Source organism: Callorhinus ursinus, unplaced genomic scaffold (genome assembly GCF_003265705.2).
Source record: "Callorhinus ursinus isolate GAN/ISIS: 27379988/994484 unplaced genomic scaffold, GSC_fseal_2.0 scaffold16, whole genome shotgun sequence".
NCBI lineage: Eukaryota > Metazoa > Chordata > Mammalia > Carnivora > Otariidae > Callorhinus > Callorhinus ursinus.
Window position 1 is genome coordinate 33734953 of NW_027397078.1, and position 19315 is coordinate 33754267.

Genomic DNA, 19315 nt, shown 5'->3' on the forward strand with positions numbered 1-19315 from the left:
AAATAAATAACTTTTTTTAAAAGGAATAAATCCACCAGGTGATTAACATATTGACTGATCAGCTATTGGGTGTGAATGTGACAAATTGCCTGTCACTTTCACCCATAAAGCTGTTCTGTGAGCAGCGGAAAAGGTTACACAGCAAATCCCTCGAATAGGATTTGTGACGTTTTAAACAAGCTAATTATCAGGGTGGCCAATTAGAAATAAAAATGTCCATGGGCCACCTGGGTGGTTCATTCGGTTAAGCCTCTGACTCTTGGTCTGTGGTCAGGTCGTGCTCTCAAGGGTGGTGGGATCGAGCCCTGCGTGGGCTCCAAGCTCAGCAGGAAGTCAGCTGGAGGTTCTCTTCCTCTGCCTGCCCGCGCCCCCCCCCCCGCCCCGCCGTGTGTGCGTTCTCTCTCAAATCTTAAAAAAAATTAGATTTTCTAAATATGCATGAGTTTCACAGTACTGTGTTCAATTTATCCTTTCTCTGCCAACCCTCAGAAGCAGGCACTTAAAAAAAAAAAGGCTACAAACTCATTGAGTTTTGGGACTTGAGGAATTGGCCTAAATCAAGAATTCGCTTATTTTTCTCTGTTATCGCAAACATCAGGGAGCATTTCTTCTTCGGTGATACAACAGCAGTGGCAGCTTGGATTCTTTTACAACTTGCTCATTTTAAGTGCTGAGAGGCATTCCGTGTCCCCCCAAAGCAGCCATTCTCAGCTGTGGAACGTATCACCCTCATGCCACAGTCCTTGGTGAGAAGTTCCAGTTTGTTGCTAATAAGAAAGCATGGAGGTGTGCGTGGATTTCCTTTTTACTTGGATAAGTGTGTGCATCTATTCTTACCACACGCTGCCGTCACTCCCTTGCTTTTTTTTTTTTATATTTTCATTTATTTATTTATTTATTTTAATAACTTTTATTGTTATGTTAATCACCATACATTACATCATTAGTTTTTGATCTCCCTTGCGCTTTGATCTACTCTCCTGAGTGGGCAAGAATGAGTGAGATCTCAGTTTGGGAGCTGGGAATTTCCCACAATCCTTGGTTCTCCCCTGAGAGCGGGTGGAGCAGGTGACCGTTATCCATCCATTATCCTGTGGCTGGGGCTGGTTGACAAGCTCCATCCTGGAGCTTTATTGCCTTCGTGAAAAAAGCATTTTCAACCCCACTCTGGTCTTGCCTATTAATCATAACAGCTACTTTATATTGAGTGTTTCCAGCTCTTGTGCAAAGCCCGTGGCATGCATTAGCTCACTTAATCCAATGGCATGGTTTATCAGGGGCTTTTCATTAAGGAGATAAATTGATGTTAACAAGCATTGATTTCCAAGGATTTATGTTTTCTTTTCCGTTACACTGTCTTGGCCCAATACGATTTTACTTTTAGAAGGTATTTTGTAAAATTCATGCATGTGTTTTTGCGAAGATGTAATGTGTATTTTGGGAAGAATTATCTCTGTCGAGTGCGTGCATTGCAGATTTGGTGTTTGGGCTTTATCCTAACAGAATATTTACTTTGATAATTATGCATCGGGCAGAAACAAGAGCATGTTTGGCTGTGAGTCAGGAGACCTGAATCTTTAGTCCTGTCTTTCCCAATTACAGACTAGAAAAGGAGAGAAGAACTAGACGGTTTTAAAATTTTCCTCCTGCTTTAGCATTCTGTGTGTGCGTGACATTTATTTTAAGCTGGACCAGAAAATCGGGGAAGAACTGAACAAAACTCCTCTGGTGGTAGCTTCTGTGAAGAAATTCTAGATTGACTCCAGTGACTTCATCTTAAATGCCTACGTGGTAAGATGAAGGTAAATGGCTTGCGCTCTCAGGGCCCTAGGTAACATTGCCACCTTCGTGGCACAGATGGAGGGCAAAGCCCAGTGGCATAGTACTTGGTTTCCTTCCTCTGAATTGACCCCATCATTTAGCGGCCACTTTGAAATCACATTAGTCCGTTCTGATTCCACTTGAGTATATGATTAAGTGACCTCAAATTGTTTGTTGGTTGAGAACATAAAATGAACATTTTTTTTTTTTAAAGATGTATTTATTTATTTGAGAGAGAGAGCATGAGCTGGAGGGGCAGAGGCGGGGGGAAAAGGCGGAAAGGAAGAGAGAAACTCAAGCAGATGCCATGCTCAGTGCGAAGCCCGACGCGGGGCTCGATCTCACCACCCTGAGATCAGGACCTGAGCCGAAACCAAGAGTCGGTCACTTGACCGACTGCGCCACCCAGGTGCCCCTAGAATGGATGCATTTTAAAGTATACTGGCATGTTGCCAACATTACACACTCTCTTACTCCCCCAAACAGGGGAAGGGTTTTCTCCATTGGCTTGTGGGGTCAGTGTGGAAGTTGGCATTCGCCTGATCTGCTAATCAGCGAGGTTGAGCACATTGACTCTCTATTGGTGGCCCTTCCTACACACTTGGATGGCTTCTGTCCGACCTGGTAGGGATGGTTATTTCAAGTTGTCTCAGTGGTTTCCAACTTTGAGGGCCCACTATGTTAGTGGAGTGAAGGACCTACCTGAGTTCCTCCTGCTTCTAATTCCATCCCAGAAAATAAACAGAAGAGGCAGTTTAATAAAATATTGCATTTGAAAAAAATGTGACTGTATTTGAAAAGTATGTGGTTGGGGGGTCTTTATTTTTTTATTTCTTAATTTGGGGGTGTCTTTTTTAGTGTAGATTCTCAGCAGCAGTAGACTAAATGGAACAGCTCACGTTTTTGTGCAATTCCTATGTTATACAAACTCCGGACCAGCCAGTGGCTGACCCACCAGGGCACTGGTTTTCTGTGGACGTCGATCTGAGGGCTCTTGAATGACGTATCTAAGGGTCCGGGGCGTTTCCCTGAGCTGGCAAGAGCAGGCATTCTAATGGCAGAAAGTAAATTTCAAAGATTCCGTCAAGCTACGTACTGGCAAATCTCAAAGATGTTGTCAGGTTCTATGTTGGATAATCATGCTCTGCTGTACATGAGTGGTTTTCAGGCTTTGGTGTGTTGATCAGCATCACTTGGGGTGAGAATGCTTGTCTGGGTCGTTCATCGTCCATCCGAGTAGGCAGTCTCAGGAAGGTCACGTCTAGGGGAGAAGAGGGGAAGGTGACAGCCATGTGCTCACCCGGATCCCCTCAGTCCCTCTCGCTGTTAGTTCCAGGGCTGACAAATAGCACAGTCTTCCTAGCCTAGCCTACCAGTAGCCTATTTTTTCGTTGTTAAAAAGTACATAGATTGTTTTGGTTGCACAAGAAATTACAATCCCTGATCCATGAAAAGATCTTAACCAATTTTAAACTAAAACCACCAGATTTGTGTTTGGGGGGAAAAAAACAAAACCTATTAGAATGTCAAGTTCGGTTTTTGTGTTAGTCTGCTGAACAGCACTAAGTTTTATCCGTTTTGTTTCTAAAATATATTTTTAAGTGGGTGATAAGGGTCTAAATTTTATCAGAAAATGTCTTTGTGTAATCGTTTGACTGGTTTCTGTTTTCTTTTTGCTCTTAGCATGTGAAGAAAATCCTTTCGAGCCGGTGAAAGATCATTTGCCCTGAACGCTTACAGGACTTAGGCGGACAGGAACAGTGATGGAGAACGGGGCGGGCGGTGGGGGGCTGCAGGATTCATTATGTGATCCTTTATTTCTTACAACTGTCCTGCTGAACTGGTTGGTCACTTAAGGCCCCGTGGACCTTAGAGCCGGGATAGGCTTCACGAAGCATCTTGTCCTGCCTCTGCCCGGCGAGAAAGCAGAGGCTCAGGTGTGAGCAGCCCAAGTCCTCAGGATGGCAAGTGACAGAGCCGGTGCTTACTCAGTGGTAAACACGGCACACCTCCCTTGTCCTGCCTTGGAATCTCACAGAACTTTCCGTGCCTTGTGGGCCCACTGGCATTCTGTGCTCAAGGGCCATCGCGCATGTCATGTGCAAGGAGGATGGCCAGGAGCTCGGAGCTCCTCTGCTCACGCACCTGCTCCAGTAGCCGATCAGGCTTCACTTGCAAAATACAGATTTAAAGATGAAATTATTAGGAATTCTGAGACTGTGACCTCAGAGCATTAAACCAAGCTGGAGGCCCTTCTTGAGGGCGGGGCTCTCTGTGCCTTTTTTTTCTTTTTTTAAATAAAAATCAGAGGCGAATCTAATTTGGTTCTGAGTACCCAGGTGTTAACAACATCCTCCAGATTCCAGAAACCAATTTTGACAATTTGTTGAAGAGTGCCCTCAGAGACACATCTTTTTTAATCTCATTGCCTTATTCTTCTTAGCTCCGTTTATTTATTTGCAGCTTAATCACAGACATTGCATCCCAGCTGAACCTCCTCAGGGAGGTCTGGGGGAGATATGGGAGTCAGGGGTGCCCTGAAAAATCCAGTCAAGCCAGACAAGGGCTCAGAAGTGACCCCCCATTCTGGGACAGGGAAAGATCTGGAAGGAGGTAGCCTCACCAGCGATTCCTTGCTCTCCCTGCCTCCTCCTTGGACCTGTATGGTGGTGGTGGTGGGAGCATAGAACTTACAAGATAGAAAGAAATAATAGCCCTTCCGAAGCACCACGTAGGAGGCGTTGTGTGGAGGCTTTATGTGCCGCAGTTCGCTCATGACGAAGGGGGTTCTCTGGGAGCCTGTTGAATGGGCGGCAGAGCTGAGGCTCAGGAAGGCCACGTGGCCTCGGGAGGTTGGTAAGTGGTAGAGCTGGGCTGCAGGGGATGGTGGGCCACTCCCTGGGGAGGAATGCCGCCGCCCTGCGTATTACCAGAGGCTTGTTGACTTGGGCCTCCGGTGGCCTGAGCCCAGGTTCAACTCAGCCCCTGACCTGCCGTGTGACCGTGGCCAAGACCCTCTGGCTCGCTTTGGTCTCGGTTTCTCCTTCCGTACGAGGGGGATGGTTAGGCCCACCGCTCGCCACCGTCGTGAAGGCCAAGGTGAGAGAAGGTGGGTTTAAGCTCGGGCAGCAGCGTTGGTACAAGGGTGTTGGCCTCGCGCAGCACCCCCCCGAGCCGTGGTCACAGCTCGTGGGGGTGCAGCCGTCCCTCTGGAGGCTGCGCTGAGCCCGCTCGCTGGGCTCCACGTCCAGCCAGCTCTGGTACCTGTGGCAAGTGGAAACAGCTCTTGAGGGAACTGGCCGAGTGTCCCTCGTGGCTGGCCCTGCCAGTTTTGTGTGAGGACTCGGACACAGCCACGGGAGAAGAGAGGCGGGCCCCAGGGCTCTCCATGCTCCTGTTGCTCGGATCAGTAGGAAGTGAGCACTGTTGAGGATTGGGGTTGGAGGGGTCCACTTCCCCAAGAGGTACGTGGGGGTGTGCGTGCCTGCCTTTACCCAGCAGCCCGACAGATGGAAACCCATTAATCCGCACGCTGACCCCGTTTTAGGGGAAGGGGATCGTGAGTCCAGCATCTGGACCAGAATAAGGCCTCCTTAACTCACCTGGATTTCTCAGAGTTTAAAGGGGTCCCATCATCTTTATCCCCACCCTGCCAGGCCCGTCCCAGAACTTTCCAGCTTCTGGTGTGCCAGTTTTCACAGCCGACGTGTCTTGTGAGTTCACCTTGAGTTTGAAAATGTCTGGCTTCCTGCAGCAAAACGGGCCAAAGATTGTGAGCCCTGCCTTCCGTGGGGGTACAACAGTGGGGGGGGGGGGGGTTAGGCTTGGTCCGGGTTGGCATGAGTCTCTGTCTCCCAGTGTCTTTCCAGTATAATTAGCTGCCTTTCCAAGAGGCTTGTATTCCGAACTGGGACAGGGGTAGGCAGACGGCAAAGAGGAAAGTGAGCGGGGGGAACCAAGGAGGCCTCCTGAAGGAGCCGGGTTTTGGGGCTGTGCCTTTCAGGAAGGGAAGAGGAGCTGGGGAGGCGGTGTGGGCCAGGGTTTTGGCAGATGATGTCAGGAAACTCCCCCGCAGAGCTCCCCGGGTTCACCCAGCTTTGAGGTTGAGCCACCAACTCTCTCTGGGTAAGAGAATACTCCAGCCCCCGTGGTTTCCGGCAAGCCGAGCAGGAGCCATCCTGGAGACGTGACTAGGATCGCAGTAGCTGCCGTGGGACGGTTCAAGGGGCTTGGGAGCCCTGTCCCTGGTCCACGGTGGCTGCTACATGCGGGGTGGGTGCGTTAATTGGGAGCCGTGGCGGGGAGCGCTCGGGGACGGTGCGCCACTCCCAGGAAGGAATCGGGGCTCCCCAGGGATGTGATAATTAGTCAGGAAGCACATCCTCAGTAGATCAGCTGTCTGTCTCCGGATGTGTGCCTTGTGTGCCCAAGAAGAAGTAGAAACTTTGCTTTTTTAATCAAAACCACCTCCTCATATCGGCTCCTTGTTGCTGTTTGGGCTTTAGGTGTGGTTCCATCGCGATGGGGTCCACTTCCCTCCAGTGTGAGGAGGCACACAGCGGTGTCGCTTAACCCCCACCTCCTCTCCCTGATCCCCTGGCGTTTCCTGGGGTCCCTGATCCCCTAAGGACTCAGCCCCGCTCAAGTTTCCAAGCAATCTGGACTCGGGGCAAGCTGTCTGAGACCAGCCAATGGGGCTGGTGGGCCCTCCCTCTTCGGGCTCCGACGTGGGCTGAATCCAGGAACAAATGCACCCTTCACAGCTCCGCCTGATCCCTTCTAACCTCCCCGTCACCACCACCACCACCACCACCACCACCACCACCACCACCACCACCGCCGCCGCCTCTTCCAAGATGGAATTCCTCACATCTTGGACGGGCTTTTTCTTTTCATTCCCTTTCATGCTTCCTCACTCCCACTTCAGAGGGGAAGTGTTCCAGCCTCCCACAGCTGGCCCCCGCCTCTCCTGGGATCTCGAGTCCTCATTTATCCACCTCCACTGGCACCTTAAATCTCTTTCCCCCGCCGCTGCTGCCTTTTCAGCACGAAACATTTGGGGACTCTCTTCCTGTGTTCCCCCTTCATCTGCCTGCGTTTTTCTCTTGCTTTCCTGTCACTACCCAATTTCCTTTAGAAAGCCGGCTGCCCTTGCTTCTCCTCTCTGCTTCCCAGTCCTTCACTAGCCCCTCTGTAAGCTGGGTTCCGTTCTAATCTTTCTCTTGACGCCGGTAAGGAAATTGGAATTTTCTGCGTCCGTGGCCTTTGCCGAGTTGGCCCCTTCTGGCTACCTGGACTGTGGACCACCTCTTCCTTCTCAAACTCCCCTGCTCTGGGACAGGTCCCTGCCCGGGACCACCTCTGACCTCTGCATCCTTTGAATGTACTTCCACTAGATTCCGTCCACGCACCCCCCCACACACACTGGTTGCCCCCCCCCCCCCCCCCCCCCCCCCCCGTAGGCTCTCCCCTCTGGACCATCTCCCAGTTGTGTCCCTTAGAAAAAAATGTTGAAGCCCTAACTTCTGGTACCTGTGAATATGCCCTTATTTGGAAATAGGGTCTTTGTGGATGCTGTCCCGTTAAGACGAGGCCATCCTCGATTAGGGAGGGCCTAGTCCAACGCGACTGGTGTCCTTAGAAGAAGAGATGCAGACACACATGCAACGTGATGTTGAAGGCCAAGGTCCACATGCTCAATCTACAAGCCAGGGATTGCGGGGAGCCACCAGAAGTGACAAGAGGCAAGGAAGGATGCTCCCCTAGAGCCTTCAGAGGAAGTGTGGCCCTACCGACTCCTTGATTTGGGCGCCTCCAGAACTGTGAGGGAATGACTTCCGTTGTTTCGAGCCCCCCCAGTCGGCAGTACTTTGTTAGGGCAGCCCTAGGAAGCGAATACAGACCCTCTTCTCTCCGTCCCGGAGGGATCCAAGCCGAGCCCCGAACCAACCCTGAATCCCTCTCCCTCGTTGTGACGCCTGCCCAGTCTCTCATTTCTGCCTCACCTGGGTGTACGCTCTCCACCTGTTCCCCAGTTGAGTGTGGCCACCCTGACCACATCCCAGCTGTCTGTCCAGCTGCCTTCTGTAGGATTTTCCCGACGTGGCTCTGATGGGCCACCTTCCCTGTAGTGCACATTTAGTGCGTCCCTGTGGCCTACAGCGGTTGGCTGCCTAGTGGCATCACCTGGAAAGATGCTAAAGCTCCTCTGCCCACCGCACACGTGGGGCTATCGGAGCAGGAGCCATGGGCGTGGGGCCTTGGCCTGCGGATTTCAGAGCCCCCCCCCCCCCGCCCCTCCGTGACCGCGGTAGGAAACCACCGGCCGACAGTGTACCCCCACAGCCAGGGAAGAAAAGATCGATGTGAGGCCGTGGTTCTCAACCGGGGGTGACTTTACCCTCCAGGAACTACACGGCCCCGTCCGGAGACCTTCGTGGCTGTCGGAATTAGGGCGGAGCTGTGGGCCTCTCGTGACTGGAGCCCAGGGATGCCGTCGAATACCCCGCAGTGCCCAGGGCGGCCCCAATTGAGAAGCAGCAGTGCCGACCTTGACTTTGGCTGCCGACCTTGACTTTGGGACGAACATGCGGTCCACAGCAGCACTGCCTGTGCTGGGGGCCTGCCGTCCAGCCCCCCCGTTGCAGCTCCTCGTGCCACACCTGTCTCCACCATGGGAAGCCTCAGCCTGCTCCTGCCAAACTCCCTCTCTTGCTCGCCTTTTGAAAATGACGTTCAGGGTTTTTGCCAGAAGAGCGAGAGAGGGGTTCATCAGCCCTCCAGTTGCTTCTGCTAAACTCAGCCATCGCTGTGCGGGCGCCTCTTGCAGCTTTATGAGGACACTCCTGTCGTTAAACCGCTGATGAGACTGGGAAGGGATTGGGCTGGCGGGGGGCGCTCCCGTGGGCTTGCTCCTCGTGACCGGTATTAGCCAGTTTGGGAGGTAGTGGCCGGCCTGGGAGCCACCTCCACCATTAAGGAGCAACACCAAGCGTGCTGGCCTGCGCTTATGGAGCTTTGTAAGGGTTTTTATCTCCATCATCCAAGTTGACTTGTCATCCTGGCTCTCAGCTTTATGTGGCATCGTTCCCTGTAAAGGAGAGTACACCGAATATTGAAGAGGGACGGGAGGGACTGAGGAAATCAGGAAAGAGCACAAGAAATCAAAAGGCATTATAAACCTACACCGGATGTGAAATTAGAAACTTCATTCTGGTAGAGCAAGGCAAAAGCTTTGCCAAATCGATAAAGCTTTGGGAAGGTCCAGTTACGGAAAAGACCCAATTCTAAACAATCCTATTTCACATTTCTGGCTCTCTGTTTCTAGTTCTTGTGGTTTTTAATTTATGCAACATTTTGAACACAGCACAGAAGCTTTCATATTTTGAATATTATTGCTACTTTATACTAAAAGCATCTTTTCTGCTTTAAAGGTAAGCTTTCAGAATTCTTGTGCTAGGGGAGCCTGGGTGGCTCAGTCGGTTGGGCCACTGCCTTCGGCTCGGGTCGTGATCCCGGGGTTCCGGGATCGAGCCCCGCATCGGGCTCCCTGCTCGGCGGGGGGCCTGCTTCTCCCTCTGCCTCTGCAGCTCCCAGTGCTTGTGCTCTCCTGCTCTCTCTGCCAAATAAATAAATAAAATCTTAAAGAAAGAAAGAAAGAAAGAAAGAAACCTTACAACCTACATAAAAAAAAAAAAAAAAAGAATTCTTGTGCTACTTGTAATTCTTTTCCCTCCAAGGCTCAGATACTTGCTACTGGAACACATCTGTCATTTTCTCATGGGCAATAATGTGAAATAGGAGTCACTTCACCAAAATTTCTTTTAAAACACAGTTGATTTAAGATCCATCCATTCAAGCACACTAGAATGTGAAGTGAGGCTGTCTTTGGATCTGACGTTGCTGCTCTGGGGATCGATTTCCTTTGGGGGGCACAGGAAGGCTTATGCCCGGGCATGTGAATTATGTGAGGCATGTGGAGGCCTTCTAGGCCCCCAGAAACTATGTGGAAAGAATAGGTCTTAGAGAAACTCACGGGCTGTGAGTTGCTTGTCTTGGTTTGGCGCTGGTCAGCATGATGTCTTCCACAAATGCAGTCTTCTTAGCTCCTTACTCAGGAGTGAAAAGAAGGGGCTTGGGGAATCGGGAGGGTGTGCTGGCTCCTTAGAAAGGAGGGAGCATCCGTCCACCGGGAGAAGAGAGATGATCTGTAAAGAAAACTGTCCTTGGGGCGCCTGAGTGGCGCAGTTGGTTAAGTGACTGACTCTTAGTTTTGGCTCAGGTCGTGATCTCAGGGTTGTGAAGTTGAGCCCCACGTCGGGGCTCCGTGCTCAGTGGGGGTCCTACTTGAGATTTTCTCTCTCTCCCGTTTTCCCTCTCCCCCCCCCCCCCTGCCCCCCCCCCCCCCCCCCCCCCTTCCCCCCTCTCTGTGTCTCAAAAAAAAAAAAAAAAAAAAAAACCCAGTGACAAGAATAGGAAGGAGAGGAGGGAGGCTCTTCCCTCTGGAGCTGCGGGGCCACCAGGAGGCTGTGTCTCAGGTACTAAGGCGCCGGACTTTGGGGGAAAAACCATTGGTTGAAATGTGCAAATTTCAGAGGAATTAGTAGTGTGAATAAATACGGAAATATTCCTCTTGGTGATTGAATGACTCCCCACCAAGGAGTCATTCTGAGGCCAGAAGAAACCTATAATATAATTTCAGGAAAGTGGAAGTGATGTAGAAATGTTGGGGTCCAGGAAGGAATGGCCAAGAAAGAGTTCTTGACCATCTTTGGTGCAACAAGGTGGTTTTATTAAAGCCCGGGGACGGGCCCCGGGGGCAGAAGGAGCTGCAGTGGGGTGATGACGGGTGGACTGATTATATACTTTCAAGTTGGGAGGGGGTTAGGGAGAGCGTAAGGCTCCAAGGTATTTTGGAAACAAGGTTTTCAGGACCTTGACAGGGCTAGCTGTTGTTAGGAAAAGGTATTTTATTACTGTTTAGTATAAAAACTCAGTCACGAGACCCTTCAGATGTGTGTCAGTGGGCCGTATGCTTGGAGGATGATTGCTAACACATATGGGGGTGGTAGAGAGAAAGGCAGTTTCCAAAGGAATTTCTGTATGTTAAAGTAGACTCACAGGATCCTGGTGGTCGGGCTAAGATTGCCTTTGCCCTTAGCAAAGTGTCAATATCGAGGCAGCAGAGTCCCTAGAGGAAGGTCCCTCTGCCTGTTTCAAGGACTTGTCAATGGGCTGTAGGCAGTAAGGAAACTTTTTTTTTTTTTTATTTGCCAGAGAGAGAGAAAGCGCGCGCGCAAGCAGCAGGCACGGCAGGGAGGGGGAGAAGCAGGCTCCCCGCGGAGCAGGGAGCCTGATGCGGGACTCGATCCCAGGACCCTGGGACCATGACCTGAGCCGAAGGCAGATGCTTAACCGACTGAGCCACCCAGGCATCCCTATTTTTTTCTCTTGCCTCTGTTTTCCACATCAGAAGGAGTAGACGTTTGACAAACTTGATTGAGAGCCTCGTGACCTTGATAAGGATATGTATGTAGATTATCATGCATGCTCATGTGTTCATCCCATTCTTGATGAATTCCCAGTTGACTGAACAATCACAGCCATGTAACATAGAGTAGTGACTTAATTTCTGGCATGTGGTAGGTGCTTAATGAACCTTGGTTGAATGGATGAATGAATGAACGAATGAATGAACAAACCAGTCAGCTGACGAGGATGATGTCCATAGTGGCCTACACAAGAATCTCTCACCGTGGTCTTGTTATGTTTAACACTTCCATCAATTATTTGGATCACAGGCATATGAGAAACGTAAGGCGAATTTACTAGAAGCCTGTGAAATTGTGATTTATTATAAGAAATATATATTTGGTCTTCACTTCTGGCACAGAGCTCCGGAAGCCCTTGGAATTTCCTGTAATGGAGAGCCACGCAGGTGTCTTGTTTTATGTTAATGAGGTGACTGACTTCTCCAAGCTGAGGTTGGGCGTTTGCTACCAGTAGAGCGAACTTGAACTTTCAGTCCCAGTCCCACTGCCCGCCCCCCATCTCCACCTCTGCCCAGTGATTCAATCAGTTGTGCCCCTGTCATGAAGCTTCCATAAAACCCCAAAAGGACAGGGTTCAGTGAACACATGGAGATTTGGGGACAGTCCCGTGCTGGGAGAGGGCTTGGAAGCTTTGCGCCTTTCCCCATACCTTGTCCTGTGCATCTCTTCATTTAGCTTTTGATTCGTGTCCTTTTGTATTGTTTAAAATAAACCCATAATCTAGTAGGTAAAATGTCCCTCTAAGTTCCAGAAGCTGGTCTAGCAAATTAATTGAATCCAAGAAGGAAGCGGGTCGTTGGAGCCTCTGATCTATAGCTGGTCAGTGGGAAGCACAGGTGACAACCAGACTTGGAATTGGCATCTGAATTTTCCGGGGGGGTGGGGGCGGACGGCGGGGCGGGGGGGGGGCAGTCTCTGGGACCGAGCCCTTAACATGTGGGACCCGATGCTGCCCCTGGGTAGCGAGTGTCGGAATTGAGCTGAATTGTAGGACGTCCCGCTGGTGGGGGAGAGCTGCTTCCTGGTGCGGGGACCCCACACCCGAGTGCGCACGTGGTGGAACTGCCGGCCGGAACTGTTCGTAACAGAATAAACCTGGGAAGATAGTCACGGACTGGATCGTAGGAGAAAAATGAGAATTCTCTCGACTGGTTGGAAACCGGACCAAGAGGGGTAAGCACAGGCCTGAGCCCCAGGTATGAGACCGCAGTGTCCCCCGGGCCCCCGGAGCATCCTATTGGGAGAGCAAGGACGGTGGAGAAGCCGCAGGTGCCTTGCTCCTCCCCGGCCATCACTCGACCCAGACTCTTCTGGGAGTTCCAGTGACTGTTCGGTGGTAAAGATACTTTCTGCTGGTCGGCCCTCAGCCTCTTTGCCCCTTGTGCGGTACCGGATGACACCTGACACCCTGTGCCCTTCGTGGGCTCTCTTCTACTTCTCTCCTTCCACTTGGGCCTCGTTCCTCTGCTTCTCTCATTTTTCCTCTGTAGCCTCTTTGACCCTCCCTTTCACGGTTTCCCTTTCCCTTTATATTTAAGAGACCGTGTTCCTCAAATTCTAATCTGTGTGTTTTGAGTCCGTGTCTCTCCCCAGTCATTTAAAATGTACTCGTGGAGGACCGTCGGGGGCGGGGTGGGGGGGGGCATGACCATGTCCTCACCCATCCACGCCGGAAAGCCCAGACTGCCTTTCGTGCCTCTCCTTTTCCAGCCCCAGGTGCACGTACCCAGTGGGAAGCCACCGGGGATCCCCCCCCCCCCGCCACCGCCCAGGGCCAGAGCTCAGCCCTCACGGTGGCTTGTCTGCCAGCCTCATGACCAACACGATGACCTTTGTAAAGCACAGACCAGATCCGTTCTAGTGCCTTCCCTCTGCCGCTCCCCTGCCTCTGGGATCAGCAAGGTGTTCACCCTACCTGATTCCCAGCCTACGGCCCCTGGCCACCTGCCTTCCTTTCCCTCCCCCACTCCCCTCCCCCAACACACGCACACCCTGTGCTCTGGGCCCTCTGTCGGAAAAATCGCCTCCCCAACACCCTGACAGTACCGTTTTCCTGTCCGTGTGCTTTCTGATGTTGCCAGGGATGCTCTCTCCCTTCCCTGTTCTACAGCTCTGAGCTGTCCTCACATTCTCTTTCTCTCCTCTCACCTTCTTTGTCGTGATACTAGAGGGCTTGCAGCCGGTAGGGTCGCCCTGGTTTAGGAGGGTTCTCTGGGGGCCCATCAGTCTACGGGTGACTCGGAGACGGGCACCGTCTCTCGTGAAGTCTTGTGCCTCTTGTAGATGTTAGCACTTGGAAGGTGATTCCATGCATGCTTATGGAACTGGCTGGAATTCTGCAGAAGACTTGCAAATGGTGAACCCTGTGAAACTACTGTTCTTCTTAGTCAGTGTTAGCAGTTTTGTGTGGTTTGATCTAATATGCCCATTTTGTGTGTTTGCTATTCCTGTTTTGGCTTTCAGAAGTATTCTTCAGTCAGACTGACTTAACTCAGGGGGCTCAAAGAATATTTTTCACCTTTATGAGCCATCTCCCATCCTGCTCATTATACGTATCTGATTGTTCTGGTCAAACATGGAGGCATACCCCAGAAATGTTATAAATGTATACTCTTCTTTCTCGCTGTTAACAATTTTTCCATCATGCTTTTTCCAACTCAGATGGTTTTTCATAAACATCAGTGAGATTTTGAGGCTGTTGGTAAAGGTAACTTTAAGAATTGTCCTATGTTATCAGCCTCATGAAAAGAACATGGTGAAGTTATGAACAAGGCAGAAATGGTGACTTGCTCATTTGCATACAGTTCTTCAAGGGGAACGTAGGTCAAGGTATCACCCGGAGAATTTGTGAATATTTTGTCCAATGGTTTTGATTTCTAAGACTGTGATACAGAACCAGAGTTGTCCTTAAATTGAAAATGTCTTCCATATTAAATGTAGAACCTGTTCCGTATTCTGCCTTCCCACTTTAACATCTAACAATAATATTAGGTAAAAGCCAAAAAAGTGTTCTGCCGGGTGTATAATTGAGTGGTTTTGCTAGACACTTTTAAAACAAAACCAATAGCGTAGCTAGTCATGATTGTCCCTTTTGGTGCTGGATTGAATTTTTTTTTTTAATTTTGTTCTGGACACATCATCAGGTTTTCCCATGGATGTAGTTAGATCACAAATGAATCTCTTTCTGACTGTCTGAAGTTTTAAGCTGCCATGCTCCTCACTGATCTCGCCAGGAGACAGTAAAATTGGCCAGGACCATCAGTTAAAGGAATAGTTGATTGTGGGTGTGGACTTCTAGGAGGCTGGCTCCAGTGAAAAATGAGAAGTAAAATCAGAAGAAAATGTTGGACAGGCTGAACGAGTTTTCAAAGTCTCTTCTGGCTTACCAGGAGCCAGAGGTATTGAATGTAGAAGGTTTGGGGGATTATCTCAAACTAAGGCATTAAAAGATCAGGTTGTTGGAGGATTTTGATTCAAGGTCTTGCACCTTTTTTTTGGAAGGCTTGAAGCAACAAAGCGTCAGATTTTTTGGAAGAGATTTTGTAGGAGAGGGTGGTCTCTAGCTTGTCTTAATGTTTGCTTCTGAGGTGGGTGCTCAACCCAACCAACTGGAAGGCTGTTACCTGTCAGAGAAACCTTCACCCTGTGGTTTTCAGTATTCATCCCTGTAGTTGACTTGAATTTCTATAAATATCTTTAGTAGAGACAGTGAAGGTAAGTGGGTCAACCAAATGCTTAAACCATGGTACAGAAACCAGTGATGCTTGGAAACATACGGCTCATGACCAAGATAAAGGCTTTTCTATGCTTGGATGTGTTGAGAACTGTGGTCCCATAGTCTCTGGATATGCACGAAGGCTCGTGAAACCAGCAGTCAGTCATTATCGGTACAGTAATAGCCTTTATGCTGAACATTTAGACTGCTCTTGAAAACACCCTTTTGACTTTGAGGGAGAGGTTCTAATGAATAAAAGCTCTATATAGAAATAATCATGTCCAGTAAGAAAAACCATTCTATTTTCATTTTCATTCCAAGAAGTCACCAAAATGTCAGCTAGATATACTTGCCGCATGTTATGCTTACTTTTAAATATGGAGGGATACCTTTTTTTATGAATTGGGCTTGAGCTCAAGAGTTTCTCTTTCTGTCACGTGTGTTAGTTGTAGACAGGGAATGGGTTATAATTCTACTGCCAAATTTCATACAGCTATTGTTAAATCTGTGCTGTGGGTTTTCTTCCCTCTTAGGTATTTTTTTCTCCCCTCTTTAATACATATCTTATGATACATATATAACATATAATTATATACCAATATTATATATATATTTTATATATATATTTTAAATCTAGCTAGCTACTAGAGATTGCGTGAAAGTCAAATACTAAAGAAAGTGAATAAAGCAGAGACCATGGGCTGGTCCTCTGCCTAGATTCTGCCAGGGTCAGGTAAATGAACTTCAGTCAGCCTGTGATGCCCCATGAGAAGGGGTCCCCCGTGGAAGGAAGGAGTTTGCGGGGGGGAAGCCCAGCGTTCAGCGGAGAGAACCGACATCCTGACCAGCTGAGTCACGTGGTGGGAGGGGGCTCTCTGTCTCTGTCTCTCTCTTTCTCTCTCCCTCTCCCTCTCCCCCCCCCCCCCCCCCCCCCGCCTTCTCCTCCACATCCCGTCCTCTGATGTCACAAGTCTGTTCTTCCCTGGGAGAGCTGATTAGCATTCAGTGGGTGCAGTTGGCCGGGAGTGAGCGGCGCGGGGGCTGGCGGGCGGGGGCGCGGCTGTCCCCCGGGAGCCGCAGTGGGACGGGGCGCAGGATGGCCGTGTTCTAACTGGGATCCTCGCTGACGTGTGGCCGCCGGCTCCTTGGCAGCTGTCTTTTTGGACCAGTAGGCAGAGGGGAAACTGACGCTGACGAGCCTTTTGCATCTTGGAAGGGACTGCAATCTACTGTAGTGAAGAACAGAACCTCTCAATCACACGGTGTAAATAAGAGACGGAGGGGAGTCCAAAAGAAAAGGAAGAGGAGGGGAAAAGTGTGTGTTGGGGGAGCGGGGAAAAGCATTTTTGGTGGATGGTATGAAGCCAGCCATGGAAACTGCAGCCGAGGAACATACTGAACAAAGCCAAGAGAGAAAAGGTACCCGGCACTCTGACAATAGCCTGTTTCAAGCTTTTCACTGGGGGGTGCTTTCAAAGGGGGAGCCCGGTTTTGTGTCTCTCGTAAAATAGCTCTGAAACAATCCCTCTGGCATGGTCTTGCTTTTCAGGGTGGTTTTTGCCTGTAGGCTGATGTTCGATTAACAGAGCAGCCTTTCTTCAGCCCATTCCTGTTCCAAATCTTCCCACCGAATGTGGGATTTCCCAGGATGTCCACAGTTTGTCACCTTGGGTAGCTGAATTGGGGAAACGGTCTTTTTTTTTTTTTTTTCTTGTTAATATAATGAGTCATAACTTGGGTCCCCACGTTCTGCATGTTATACTCCAGGGGCATGGAATGCATTGTTTTCTGCTAATGCTGGGGAGGATCTGGAGGGGGCCGCAAACTAAATATGCTTTGGTTCCGCTAATGCCGTAGTGATGTTGGATGTTTTCTAGTTCTCTTATTGAATACGATAGTAGTCTTTCCCTGTATAAAGCCCTGACTGTGACATGTAATAACCATTTACAGCAGGAGCTTCAGAGAGGGGACGTCAGCTCTGTCACCCTGGTGCTGATGGAGAGGGGTGGAGGGTCCCCTGCCATTTATGACTTGGAGATTTGGAGGAGGAGAATTGGTAAAGGTCCTGTCCCTAAAGGGGAATCTTACCACAATGTTGACATAAGGAATGGCCTTTTTAGAGAAATACGTGTTTAGCAGGAAGAAGATGACCAAAAGTAGAAGCTAAAATTCATCTGTCTTTTCCTAGATAAAAACCGGTCTCGAGTGCGATAGCGCGTAGAATCCGCTCAGCCACTGTTAAATTACAATGTGAGACGCCGCTCACCTGTCTCCCGCGCCCAAAGCTACAGACTGTCCTAAAGGCGCAGGAACGCAGTCTAACACCTGCAGTGGTTCTAAGACCACTGGCCTGCATGCAGAGGGTGTCTCCCCGGCCCTGGGACCGGCTGACAGGCACTAAGCAACAGTGATTTTTCCAGGGCGGGAGCACAACTCCGTTTTACTTAGGAAGATGTGGGTTGAACGGTCTGAAATTGCTGAAGTAGTCAACCATTTTACACCTACAATCATGGCAATTTCATGTATTTGAGCCTAGCAGGCTTGGGTAGAAGCTGCTTGTTTTTTATACGGAATTTCTTCTGTACACAGCACTTTAATAGCATTGTATCCTAAGCAGCGCAATCTCGTTTTTCCAGTTAATTAAATTTCAAAGTCTGATAAAATCTGCGTAACAAATTTGCCATTTTAACCATTTTGCCATTTTGAAGTGTGTATTTCGGTGGCCTTAAGTATTGGAATTTTAAAATTGGCAGTTTAATTCAATCCCCGCATGAAACCTACCTCGCCCCCCCCCACCAAAAAAAAAAAACAAAAACCTTGCCTTTTCTTGTATGTATATATTTTTAATTTTACTTTATTTTTATTTTATTTTTTTAAGATTTTATTTATTTATTTGACACAGAGAGAGAGAGACAGCGAGAGAGGGAACACAAGCAGGGCGGGCAGCAGAGGGAGAGGGAGAAGCAGGCTTCCTGAGGAGCAGGGAGCCCGACGCGGGGCTCGATCTCAGGACCCTGGGACCATGACCTGAGCACAAGGCAGACACTTAATGACTGAGCCACCCAGTCACCCCTATATTTTTAATTTGATATGAGTGACCAGATAGCAATAAGAGAAGCTCTGGGGGAGTATTTATGAAGCTGAGGATTGGAGATAAAAGTAAAGATTGATTTCTGCAATGATTAGAGATCAAGTTTGTGGGGCGTAATCATGTAATAGCATTGTTGGGGGGACGCCTCTCACAGTTCACCGCAATGTTTTCCCAAAACAGATGATTTCATTTAGTGCCCACTTTAATACCATATTAATACCAAACATGTTAATGGTATTATGGCAAATACCATATTAATAAACCAGAGTAACCATTGATAAACCATTAATAAAACCATCTTGGTCTCTGCAGAAAACATACCTTTTTTTTTTCCCCCTCTCCAAAAGCAAGTGAGGGGCATAAAGCCAATATGAAATCCTTAGCGCACAGCTCTGTATCTCATCCTCGTTTAGTCTTATGGACTGCTATGATTTTACATCAACTAAATACTCTTTAACACCGAATCCACAGGCTGTTATGTACTACATCTATTGACCATCTGTAGGCAAAAACTCATTAGTGAGTTAGCCATGGTTTCAGAGACAAAATTAGAAGCAAGAGATGATGCCTGGAGGAACTTTAAAAATTGCCAACATTGATAGACACTAGCTGTTGAGGTAATTCAGACATGCCAGGTGAACGCAAGCTGTTGTCAGGTGTAGAGTTCAGGCGTGAGTCAGCATCCGGGCCTGGGCGTATGTGTCCGCCACCGCCCCGGGGGCTGTGGTCACTATGGGACCCGTCACCGATGCTGATTTGGAGGATGACTTATCTGCTAATCTTCGTGTAGCCGAACAAGTTCACGGGCCGGCTGCACCCAAGTCAAAACCCACACAAGTATCACCTTTGTCATTTCCCCCGGTTTGCTTGCCCATTGTCATTCTAGGCGCACGCGCGCGCGCACACACACACACACACACACACACACACACACTCACTCACACACACACACGTTTCTGCCTGCTTGTCACTCCAGTATTCCTTCCGATTTCATTTGAAATTTATAAGATAAGTGTTGATTTCCTTGAAATGTACGTTTAAAATTTTGACATCATTGGAGAAGGCATGACATAATTCTAGAGCTGGTGGATGTGTGTGTGTGTGTGTGTGTGTGTGTGTGTGTGTGTGTGTGTGTGT

The 19315-nt window shown here is 49.2% G+C and overlaps 1 protein-coding gene across 6 annotated transcripts in view; it reads left to right on the top strand.

The window, feature by feature from the left end:
• Positions 1-19315, top strand: part of GPM6B (glycoprotein M6B) — a 153731-nt gene that overhangs the window by 94261 nt on the left and 40155 nt on the right. Inside the window, exon 1 of one of the 6 annotated variants that reach the window (XM_073902067.1) lies at positions 16085-16506. The exons of 2 other annotated variants lie outside the window; for them this stretch is intronic. In XM_073902067.1, the coding sequence (XP_073758168.1) occupies positions 16446-16506 (61 nt within the window). In that variant the 5' untranslated portion in view covers positions 16085-16445. Of the gene's footprint in view, positions 1-16084; positions 16507-19315 lie in introns of those variants that run through there. 3 more of the 6 variants (XM_073902069.1, XM_025857418.2, XM_025857419.2) reach the window with 3 other exon arrangements.